Source organism: Pangasianodon hypophthalmus, chromosome 8 (genome assembly GCF_027358585.1).
Source record: "Pangasianodon hypophthalmus isolate fPanHyp1 chromosome 8, fPanHyp1.pri, whole genome shotgun sequence".
In the NCBI taxonomy this organism is placed as follows: Eukaryota; Metazoa; Chordata; class Actinopteri; order Siluriformes; family Pangasiidae; genus Pangasianodon; species Pangasianodon hypophthalmus.
Window position 1 is genome coordinate 22,619,910 of NC_069717.1, and position 12,474 is coordinate 22,632,383.

Genomic DNA, 12,474 nt, shown 5'->3' on the forward strand with positions numbered 1-12,474 from the left:
AGACAACTACAAATGATCGTGTGTGTGTGTGTGTGTGTGTGTGTGTGTGTGCGTGTGCGTGTGTGTGTGTGTGTGTGTAAAAGCACACACTATTAAGTGATTGGTGAATTGGCCACCTAGATAAAAACACGACTGGAACGCTGAGATTTAATGAGTTTGTACATAATCACACCACTTATAAAAAGAGTTGGAATTCATAAAAAATATGTTCCTTTAATAATACACACTTAAAATACGAATCGCAGGTAGTAGTGTGAGGTTTCTTTACGCAAGAGCCACATCATAATCCAGGTTGCACATAACCACAATTGTATTTGTAGAACAGAAGAGCTTTAAGTTAAAATGATGTGTTAACCAGGAGATAAGAGGTTTCTCCATATGTGAGGGGAGAAAAAAGTATGAAGTCTGTTAGGCCACTAGGAAGAAATAAAAAAAATTTGGCAACTTCTTCAATTTTAGAAGGGGACTGAAGGGAGGGAAGATATATTACCTAGATGTGGCACAAAACTGCAAAATCAAAAAAGTTGCTCAGAGGTTCATGAGCTACAGGGCTCCTTTTGTTGGAGTGTTGTCACCCCTTGCCCTCAAACATTGTCTTCAAATCTGCTAAAACTGCTGACATGCTCAAATTTTGGGAAAAATCTGTTCCTGGGACAGAGTTTCCAGAAGGAAAATGGATGAATGAAAATTTAGGGAAAAGAGTTCCGCCCTCAGCTGTTATTTCATAGCTGTTCGAAGTTGTTGGACTGTGATTAGTTGAACACAAGTGGGCGGAGACTGGAGACTGTCCCAGCAAATTGCAGCTCTTATCAGAGATGTTGCTGGAGGAAGTGTAGCAGCATGATCTCGTAGTGCTCACCGGACTCCGGGCAGCGGATGCTGTGCCTCTCGTTGGGATAGATCTGAGAAAGGCAAGTTTAAGGAACTGATTAAACAAGAAGTTTGATCCAGGACACAACACATACTGAACACTGCTATTGGCACAAAGCTTCAGCAATAAAATCACTTGTATGAGAAGCACAAATCTATACACTACACTGTCTGAAACAAGTGAGAAGGTAACAGTTAGGGGTAATTAGTGTGCTGTTATAGAATAATAATCAACAAAGGAGTTAATGTTACCATTCATTATTTTCCAATAACAGCATGATTTTCCCCCTAATATCACAGTAATTTTGCCAACAATTCCAATTTTTAATTTATTAATGAATGACACACAATGTTTTATCCAATTATAGTTACATTTAATGTCATAGAATGCCCACAGAACAATTTAGATAATGTTATCGCTTACGCTATAGCAACTACAAACAGATGTTCCCTCACCAGCTCCTGTTTACATCACTCTCGATATTAATAAAACAAATACGCAGTTTGACTGATACTTGAATCTCCTTCCATAAATATTAAAGAAAACCTCATATCAACTGTATAATTTAATTCACATTATATATTATTAAATATTATTAAATAACATTTATAAAAATCCATTTATTAGCCTTTCTTTATGTAGTTTGACCGCCATACAAGTCACTGTGAGTGAAACGTTACTATAGAAACAAGAACGTATCTGAACGAGCGCAATAAAATAAACCTGTGATTTGAATTACAGCCAGCACTACTATCAGTACTGCTGTTACAGGAAATTAATCAACACCTTCGACCATTCTGAATCCAGAATTCAAGAGCACAGTGGTATAATGCAAACTATTGGCTTGATAAACACTCATTTCAGGTGCAGTTTTTTTTTAAATATATAAAGACAAGAATATTTAAAAACTAGTCCCAGAACAAAACATGCTGAGCAAAATTTACCATTCAGCTTTCGTGAAAAGATACAACATACAATAAATAAAATAAATGAAGTGAGCAAACCTGTAACTGATATGGCTTCCCTGCACGGATAAGCTGAGACACCAGGAAGTTGGTGTGGAAAAAGTGCACGTTCTCGTCGAGGAACCCATGTAAGATTAGTAATCGGTTTGGCCTGTTAAGGAAATAAAACCATTACTGTTAAAATTTCTGGGTATGGAAGTAAATCTGCTTTTATTCAGTAACAAAGCATTTAATGGCCTTTAAATTAGGTGGCTTCAAGCTTCTGGATTGACTTCATATCATATATTACATTACTAATGCAGCTGAAAATCCTTTTGCCTCAAACACTAGGTAAAGGAATACTCCAGAATTCTTCAGACAAGAATTTCAATGTTTTCCTGTATAGAGAAAAGAACACCAGTTGACTCCAAACTCACTTATTTTTGAAGGGCAGTTGTTGAACAAGTCAGTTAACTTGTTTAAGTAAAAATATCAAAGGTTTCCATAAAATTATTTATTTGCAGGTGTTATTTATTCTGGACTCCCGAGTAGTGCAACACTCTCCCGACAATGCCACAGCCGGGGAAAGAAAAGGAAAAAGGGAAAAAAATAAAATAAAACAGACCGTGCTCTTTGGGTGGTAGGTATGGCCTACTCTCCCTCCTCTATCAATCACAGTGACACTAGCCAATCATGGGCGTTTGTGTGCTCATGTATGCATAAGGGGGCGGATAGCACTTTCCTCTGACTGTGTTACACTGCCCTATGACGCAGCATGAGCAGCAGTTTGAAAAGATGTGGTTGGTTGGTATATAATAAGGGGAGAACTAATTGGTGGGTGGGAAAAGTTAGCTCCCATTTTGTTTAGCACCCAAGTAGCGTATCTTACCGATACAGCCAAACATAGCACTATGAAGAGCATATTTTTTAAAAATTAAATTGCTTTTTACTGCATTGCTCCAGGGCAGTGGGGGCTCAAAGGTTAAGGCTCTGTGTTACTGATCAAAAGGTCGGGGTTCAAGTTCCAGCACTGCCAAGCTGCCACTGCGAGCCCTTAACCTTCTCTGCTCCAGGGGTGCTGTATCCTGGCTGACCCTGCGCTCTGACTTCCTAACAAGCTGGGATATGCGAAGAAAAGAATTTCACTGTGCTGTAAGGTATGTGTCACAAATAAAGGCTTCTTCTTCTTCTAGATGAAACGACCTTGGTGAAACTTTGTCACATCTCTCTCATCCTAAGACCTTTGTCGTTAATGGTTGTAGTTTTGAATTTGCTTTACATGGTCAAGTTTAAAAAAAATTGTTGACTATCCCCATTGTAAGTTTTTTGTTCTCAGTACAGGAATAAATGTTAAAATTCTTATCTGCTATAGATGCTTAGAGATTAGGTTTGGAAGTTGGTACATTCTCATCTTTATTGTAAAGGTGAAAGACTGCAGGGGTGAAGTGCTGCTTTTATTATCAGAACTCACTCATTTGGAAGCTTGTCCACATGCAGAGCCACAGAACCTGCTTCATAGCCCTGCTGGTTGTTTTCAGGCACATCCATGTAGCGCTCTGTGTAGCCGGTGTCATACGCCATCCACACCGTCACTGGAGCTCCAGCTATCGCCACCTAAACGAACAACACTTCTGAGTAGCTTGTGCTTGTGCAATCCCAAATCCTAAACAACACTGACATTTTATGCTTCCTGAAAACTCTGACATGACTAACATGGAATTAACATGGAATCGGGGGAATGATATCATTTACAAAATTTTAACTGATACTTAACTAACATTAACTAGCTTTTTACTTCAATATTAGCATCACTAACATTTCTGGCTGAAGTTTGGCTTTAATAACAGGAAGCATTCCATGGGCTGCAGAAGGCTGGACACGACTCTCACCTTGAACACATTAGGTCGGCGAATGAGGCCCATGAGGGACAGGAATCCTCCGTAAGACCAGCCGTGAATTGCCACGCGACTTAAGTCTATAAATTTGTACTTGTCAGCTACATACTGAAGACCCTCCACTTGGTCCTCGATCTCCACCTGGCCCTGAAGACAGAAGTGAGACAACGGTCAGATGTGTTTTTATTCCCTCACATGACATGGGCTGATAGCTCCAACAAGTGATGGAAAAAACAACGATTACCATCAAAACATTTATCGTCACATATATTAGCATATGGCTTCAAATTTCTCTTCAAGAGAATACAGGCATTCGTACATACCATTTTGTTTTTTAAAGCACCCTCGAACTTTAGCCCCCTCTGGCACGAGCCTCTTCCGTCAATAACGACCACCGCATAACCTAGAGATGCTAAAGTGTTCAGACGCAAATACTTCACCCCCTTGTAGGAGTTGTTCACTAACTGCACCTGAGAAAAGCAAACCATTTTCCTCAGAATCTTCCAACATCCACTAAATATTGTGAATCACAGTTTTTCTGACATTTTTAAATGACACCTTATTATTAAAAATGACAAACTGCACCTTAAAAATTGCATAAGAGCAAACCAACCTGAGGGCCACCATACACAAACAGGATTGCAGGGTGTTTTTTGCCTGGCTTCAAGTTGTGTGGTTTGTACAACATTCCGTATAGCTCAAAACCAGACTTTGCTGGAAAACTAAATATCTCGGGAGGAACGTAATCCGCTGGGCAACCTGAAAAAATAAAGAAAAAAACCCTTAAACTAAAGAAAGAGTTCGACCCTAATATTGATCTGTTTAATGCTGTTGGAAGGGATTTTCAAGTAAAAAAAAAAAAAAAAAACAACCCACACACAATTTATGACAGCAAAATCTACTCTTCCCTCCCCATCCCCTGTACCTGCTGCCTCCATCATGCTGGCCCAAAACTCGGGCTCTTTGTGTAAAGGGTCGCTGTCGGAACCAACCAGCTTGTAGACATGAACACAGGGAGGGGTGCTCACATTGCTATAGTGGCTGATGAACATGTCGAAGTTCTGCAATAAAAAACATGGAGAGGGATAAGATTAATTATGTGGAAAGACATTTTCATATTTGTGACGGCGTTTTAGTCATCTAGCTTCCAAACGTCTCATGGTATTAAGTGAAGGTGAAGGAACATGTGGATTAAACTTGACATTTCACCACTCATTAGATCAGTCTGATCTTATTCATTCTTGCATGCCACAGACTGAGCAGCTGACTTGCATCAATAATGTGAATTTGTGCTCAAGTTAAATGGCACGAACTCAAAAACAAAGGACACGCCTGCTTGTAGTGAACTAAAGCTATATTTAGACTATCGCTATTATTAGCTCTCACATTGCCACAAAAACTAATAGAAACTGAATAGAAATATTCAGTTTGTATTCTTTTGCTCTGTTGTTTTTTTTTTTTTTTTTTTCTATTTACCATGCCAAAACAAACTAGATGGTTTGAGCTGTTTGATGTTGACAGGGTGAACCAGTTACTGGCATTGTAGCTCAGGCTCCAAACCAGTTCAATGAACAAAAGTGAAAACCACAAACAAATGTTATTTTCTAGGAGCTAAAACACAACCCGAAAATGTCATCACCCCAAACTGTTCCTGAACAGAAATGTTCTTCTGAAATCTCTGTTACAAGTTAAGAATTAAAGCAATAAGCCACAACAGGCAGTGGCCACTAAAACCTCCTCACCTGTAATAATCACTGTAACGCACAACCTCTCATGCTTTTCTGATATTATAAAATGTTAGATTTGGCACTTTTTGTAGGCCTGTTTTTTTTTTTTTTTTTCTTCTCCTCTTTCGCCCCCCAATAAATGACACTTAAGGTCAAATGTTTTCCCTAATAATCCCTAATAACTATAATTAAGCCATGTTAACTATATACTTGTCTAATATTATCCAAGGCAAGCATACATTGATGGAGTTTATTTCACATTAATGAATGCAAAACGTTCTCCATTTACCTTCCGAGAAAGCAAGAGTGCTTCTCTGAAGCGAAAAAAAAAAAAGAAGAAAACCCACGAGAGGAAACGAGAGACTAGATGACCTCCTACTGATGTGAGATGGTGGAAGGAGGCAGGACTTCCAGGTTCCAGAGGGTCAGTTAATATTGTTTATCAAAACTCTCACGCAATTCCAGCTTGACATGTTGATTGGCTTATCTACGGTTTTTATTCGGAGGGAAAAAAAACTACTCTTCTTGTGTATTGTTGAGTGATAACATATAGCTGCGTTCTCTGATGTTAACATTTCTACACAAAATGCATAAAAGGTTGGCAGGTCTACTGTTTATTTATAAAAAGGTGACAAAAACAATAAGATAAAATCCAGTGTACAATGTAAATTATTATTAATAACATCTGCAAAAACAATACAGTTTCCATTTTTTATATGCTGTGGGCTTATTGGTTAAAAACCTGACATATTAATACACAATTGTTGCACAGTGCTACTGGATGCTTAGCACCTAGTTAAACTTACCTGGCTAACCGAACAGCTGTGTGAGAAGCCTGGCTTGGTCAGTCGGACAATCTCTCCTGGAGATTCGTAGCTTACTACGTATAAATGATGTTCCAGGGGCGTGTCTTTGGTGCCTTGGAAGTACACCAACTTTGTCTCTTCATTTACCCAGATCTTAAAAAAAAAAAAAAAGGAAAGAAGAAATTAAAACAGGAGTACAAGCTAAAGCACGAGAAACAATTATTCAAGTAGCTGTTCAAATATTGTCAAATACCTTTGACCCATGTCTAGCTAGCACCTCCCACTCTCCACTGGTTACAGTCAACTCTTCTTTTATTTGACATTTGAAATCATCTAGGGGAATAAAAATTAATCATGTTGTAGCTAGTTAAAAAAAATAATTTTTAACTTCAAAAGTGTGCAAATGTAAGCATATGTGATTGTGAATTTTACCTTCAGAGGGACTGTAGTCTCTACTCCACTGGTGGCAACCTGGCTGGAGAAGGCTTGTTACTCTGTACAAATGGCAAAAGCCTGTTTTTGACTCATTCACCCACAGGAAGGTGATCTCATCATTACTGGTTTGAACGAAAGGATAGAATATATCGTGGACCTGTTTTCAATAAACAAACAAACAAACAAAAAAAGTTATTTCCAGGTGTGACAGATTTTACATGCATGTATAAATAAGATTTATACAACTCCAGCGGTGTAGCAGCAAAGCAGGGTTCCCTGTTTTTCACCAAAACATCTTCTGTGACTTATATACTTAACAGCTGCTGCCCACAGAATGTCCTCTTAGAATGACTCACATCTGCCAACTTCTTTAGCATTCGAGTCAACACTACAAACCCTAATAACACCTTACTGACAGACACATAATCAGACACATCATTCCTTAACCAAGCTGTTCTGAAATACTAGAAGTGAATATTCAGTTCCATTTTATTTGTATAGCACTTTAACAATGGATACTGTCACAAAGCACCTTTCCAGAAATCTAATGAACATTTAGATCCCTAATGAGCAAGGAAGAGGCGACAGTGGTGAGAAAACCCCCCCCCGAGATGACATAAGGAAGAACCCATGAGAGAAAGATGCTTGATGACACTGGATCATGTGATTATAAATCAGTACAACTGTATACTGTAAAGTTAGAAAGTACTAAGTGTGCTGAAAGGATGTTGTGAATAAGAGTCGTGGGATGAGCACATGACAGTTGATCCAGTTGAGATTATCAGCTGAAGCAAGAGTGAATCTTGGACGAAAAAGAACCAAAGTTTGAATTTTTAAGAACTGTACAAAAACTTTATAAGGAAAGGCACAGTATCTGATATGCTCATTAAAATACCATTTTGAATGGAGCAAATTAAGTCGTCTTATTTTATAGCAAAGTCTGAGAATTTTTTATGGGATATAAAAATGCCATCTGTTTTTAGCCCTGTGATGGCTTACTTTATTAGCAATGACATCGTCTGGTCCAAACGTGGAGAACATCAGCACTATGGCACATGTTGAAATCAACTTTAAACCATCGGTGATCTCTGTTTTGCATCAACTTATGCAGTAACACATTTTGAGAGACTGTATAAAAATGGCTGTGTGCGCCATATAAACTATTAAATATCCTCTATGTTCAGCATTAGTGAAACAAAACCTACCCATATTACCACTCAAACATAAATGTGCTTACATTGATCCAGATATCCGTCACCTCCTCGTAAATGATATAGGGCTGTACTCCTTCAGGCATGGCTGCCACATGCTCTTCCCACTGTGGCTCCTCCGGGCTCACAGACAGAAACAGAGCAGGAGGCAGTAAAACCAGCTGCAGCTTCTGCTGACTGCGATCCAGCAACACTGCCCACGCGCTGCCATGAGACAAATCAGAATTCAGTTCATATGTCAAAACAGACAATTAAAGGAACGCCATACTGGCCATGTTATAATTTTAGTACACGAAAAATGTGTGTTGGCAACATACTATTTGCCATCTCTTGTCCAGCCAGCCCGTGCAATGTACTCAGCCCCAGGAAAAAGAGTATTGAAAGGCAGAACAAGCTCCTTGTTTTGTGTGCTCACAATCTGAGAACCAAAAAAAAAAAAAAAACAACAGAACACGTAAGACAGTTTAATACAGTTTTAATTCTCTCTTCGTATTCCTTTCTCGTACAAGACCAGGGATTTCATTTGTGAAAGTGTGCGCAGAACATGTTCTAAATTTGAATAAGAACAGCCAGTACGCATAACGAAATTCAGAACACGTGCATACACACAGCTGTATGCGATGGACGATGATAAATCCCACACATTGTAATTTGCTGCGCTTGTGCACAGTCACACTCCCCCAATATATGGTAATAACTTCCCTTTAAATAGCCCACTAGCCCGTTCATAGTAATGCTTGTGGCTTTTGCTATGGAGTGTGCCAAAACATCTTAGAACATAAAACTGTGTGTGTGCACTGTGGATAAATGAAACCCCATGTTTAAGCTGTCATGGAACAAACAAGGGCACTCGATACTTACCTCGCCATTCGCATCAGTTCGAATCTCTACCAGTTTTAAACTGATTTGAGGGTTTTTACTCCCTAAAATTAGAAAGAAAAAACAAAACAAGAAATCAGTGCATCATAACAATAATACAAATTCAAGTCAGTACAAACAGGACAGTAAATGCAGCTTCATGAGTTATTTGAAAACAAAGTATGTGATTAGAGGAACAAAAAAACCTATTGTAGTGTGCCAATCCCCATCCCTCAGTCAATAAGTAGTGCTGCAGAGTATCTCACTTAAAATTTTGTGCAGTGTACTGGACAAGTGATTCCCTGGAATAATCAAACAATCTCACCGTATCATAAAACTATCGCTCAAAGACCTGCCATGAGTACACTACACTATCTGAAAAACAAGCAAAGAACCAATAGTCCAATTACGTATGGCTCCCTTGCTGTGTGACGTTTATCTACTGCTTGGCTACGATGTTCCCCAGCCAACACTGACACTGTAGTATGGCAGTGTCCATCTCAGGCATTTATAGAAATATTTTAAAATGTATTTTTTTTCCTGAAAAAAAGTCTGATATGATGCAAACTGTCTATAAAGTGGACAACAGACAAAGTTTTCTTGTCGATTTCTGTGTGGAAAAAAAAAGTGGCACAGTTCAAATAATTAGAAATTGGACCTAATACACATTATACAGTGTTGATTGTGTTAAACAGTCTGTATTCCTCTCTAATGTTTGGTGTATGAAAGATAGAATTACCAGTGCGGGGGTATCTATAGACATCTGCTTTGCGTTCCTCCAGTGCCGGGGAAGGTACGTGAATGATCTCTACCTCAGACTCATCCACCTCCTCATACAGCAACTGCACGGTCTTACCTCCATCTGCATCTAAACCAAGTACGGAGAGATCATGCTAACTTGTCTTCCTGAAAGCCTTTACATTTAATAAACACGTGTTCACGTTTTAAAAAGAGACTGGGAAAGAGGGAAAACTGAAGCATGTCTGCACCTTCTTTGAACACTTTGTGAAAGTGAATTATTGAACAAACCTTCAGAAACGGCTGGACACCACCAGTAACCAGTAAAGCGATCAAACTCCTCCTGAATCACAAAGGTCGCGACACCGGCTGACTTTGGGTCGTCCTTTACATTATTCAAGCCTAAACCAAAAATAAAATAAAAGCAATTTATGAGAACAGACTTTATTATTATAATACGTATATGAACACCATGGAGTGGTTATGGATGACTGGGAGGATGAGTACGCTCAGTTCAAATAAAATGAAAACTCTTGGAATGTCATTTGCATGGTGCTGATGCCTGTCACTTTTAGATGATTTCATAAAAGCATGTGTATACGTGCGTGAGTATCTGGTGCACAACATCCAACTCACCTTTATGACAAAAGGTCAGCCTTCGCTCCTCTCTGGTTTCAATATTAGTCACCCACAGGTCGTTGTTGTTAATGAATGCGATAAAACTGGGGTCGCCAGGACAGATCTTGGGGTCCATGCGAATCCCTGAGCACTGGGTCTTAATCTCTACAGGCTTCATGGGTGCTGCCTGCTGAACAGGAAGCAATTATTGATTTATATGATTTAAAAAAAAAATTATGCTGGGAAGTGGGAGAGAAGAAAATCATGTCGACTCACAATGAAGCCATTATGCCCACCATCGTGACAATAGAAAAGGCTGTTACTAGCTTGGAAGAGGAAAAGGCCGCTTTGCGCATGGTAGTCGTAGGATGTGATGCCGAACACACCGAGACGCTTCCTCTCGCGAAGGAGCTCCTCCTCCCGCGAGTACACACCATGCTGGGGAGTTGCCTGAGGAAAAAAGCATAGAATGACAAAGGCAGTTATTCATTTCTGGTTGTGTGGCAAACCTCTTTGATTGATAGATAGATTGATAGATACACAGGTAGGTAGGCAGATCGATCGATTTATTAATCCCAAAAAGAAATTCACAGATTACAGCAGCAATCCAACAAGTAGAGTGTGCAAGCAAGATTATTCAGAATAATAAAATTAAACATACTCAGTACAAAATTATAAAATGTAATACTGGACATAAAGTGACTTTTAAGACCCCATTAACCAACTAATTAATTAACCTCTTATTTTCTTCATGCCAACCTTTTTTTTTTTTTTTTAAACATTTTTAACATCATGCTGTTTAATTTTTTAATAATAAAAGATATATAACAGTTCATACATCATATTGTTACTGTTGGACACCGATTGAATTTTAACGATCATTAAAAGACTTATTTCTCAATGCAGTTATAGCAAAACAACAGAACAGCATGCATGCTGTAGTCTACGTCTGTCAGTATGACAGGGCAGCAGTTTTGGTTGAGTCACTCAATAGTTCGTATTCACGTATTCAAGTTGCGTAGGACCAAGCACAGATTTGTGTGGAGGAAAAGACATCCAGACAAACCTTTGTCCAATTCATTACTGTAATATGGCATCCAAATGAGGTGTAATTTTAGCGGAATTGACGAATCAGCCTTGGCTGTGTGGAAACACGCTCCCGCCCACTGTCCTAGATTGACTTTTAATATGTATATGATACAATTACAGTTTACCCTCATATACGTCTAGTTTACATGATGTCCTAATTTGTGTAGGTGTGGAGATAAAAAAAGAAAGCATTAATCAAGTTAGACTCAAAGATGGAAGAACGGAAATGAAGGAAAAGCTAGAGGAGTTTCAGTGATGCTCAGTTAGAAGTGCTTGTTGCGAATAAAACACCCTTTTTTGGTAACTTCACGTCTGATAAAGGGAGCATATAAAATGAAGAGCTTGAATAAGATCACAGAGTTTCCACTGAGAAAAGGATGGATGAAGAGGTTTGCCTTTTTTCTTACTGAAATTAATGCTAACATGTAGGTGAACACAGACAACTACAGAGTTTGTTATAATGAAGCTGATTAAGACCATATAAATAATTAAACCATACTCTAACCTCACCTAAAGGTCATTTGGGTTTATGGCTATTTATTCATAGCTTATTTTAATAAAAGCTTAATTTTTTTTAAATATAAGTAAGTTTCCATCATGAACAAATCCTTACTTCATTGAAATAAATCAGGCCAAAATGATTAAAAATGCATCTGGTGTGTTTTAGTGTTGATATGAATTTATGCAATAAAAAAATCTGCGATGATATCCAGGTGTCTTTAAATAGCCTTCCTGCCCAAGACTCTCTGTGCCTCTTGCACACAAATGCGGCTATTATTCAGATAAGCTAATAAAATATCTACATCTGAGCAGTTTGAGTCACAGTTACAAATCACATACTGACACGATACCCCTATACATTATATACTTTTTAGTATGAGGTTCCAGTGTGCGCAATTGTGACTATTAACATTATTGTTATTGTTTACACTACTCTATTTACTATATAATTATGGATGATAATGATTTTTTTACGTTGTTGAAATGTACATTTCACCAGTAAGACTTAAGACTACAGAAACGCCAAAGATCATTTTGATGACTTTCTGCTCTTGTTTTTAACGATCTGATGCCAGATGATGTCACAGACTAATTTGCATATTCACGGTTTCTGACATGATCATACGCATATCATATCATAAAGAAGGACGATTTTGTGAATACACTAGAAAATAATTTATCATAACTTATTTCTTACAGAAACAAGAAGTCTCTGGTCGTGGCACCACAAACTATTCAGGTCAAACCTGCTTTAGCCCGGATTGTGGAAAAAAACCAAACC

General features: G+C 38.4%; 1 protein-coding gene across 3 annotated transcripts in view; it reads right to left on the reverse strand.

Moving 5' to 3' along the window:
- Positions 1–193: 193 nt before the first annotated feature.
- The window catches only part of dpp9 (dipeptidyl-peptidase 9), a 16,565-nt gene continuing 4,284 nt past the window's right edge, over positions 194–12,474 (reverse strand). For 2 of the 3 annotated variants that reach the window (XM_053235947.1, XM_034306414.2), the window contains exons 5-21: positions 10,380–10,553; positions 10,122–10,293; positions 9,777–9,887; positions 9,487–9,615; positions 8,751–8,812; positions 8,207–8,307; positions 7,916–8,093; positions 6,676–6,835; positions 6,497–6,576; positions 6,244–6,396; positions 4,636–4,771; positions 4,324–4,469; positions 4,034–4,180; positions 3,705–3,857; positions 3,287–3,429; positions 1,876–1,987; positions 194–902 (exon numbers count right to left, since the gene is read on the reverse strand). In XM_053235947.1, coding sequence (XP_053091922.1) covers positions 810–902; positions 1,876–1,987; positions 3,287–3,429; positions 3,705–3,857; positions 4,034–4,180; positions 4,324–4,469; positions 4,636–4,771; positions 6,244–6,396; positions 6,497–6,576; positions 6,676–6,835; positions 7,916–8,093; positions 8,207–8,307; positions 8,751–8,812; positions 9,487–9,615; positions 9,777–9,887; positions 10,122–10,293; positions 10,380–10,553 — 2,250 coding nt within the window. In that variant the 3' untranslated portion in view covers positions 194–809. The remainder of the gene's footprint in view (positions 903–1,875; positions 1,988–3,286; positions 3,430–3,704; positions 3,858–4,033; positions 4,181–4,323; positions 4,470–4,635; positions 4,772–6,243; positions 6,397–6,496; positions 6,577–6,675; positions 6,836–7,915; positions 8,094–8,206; positions 8,308–8,750; positions 8,813–9,486; positions 9,616–9,776; positions 9,888–10,121; positions 10,294–10,379; positions 10,554–12,474) is intronic. The other variant, XM_034306415.2, reaches the window with a different exon arrangement.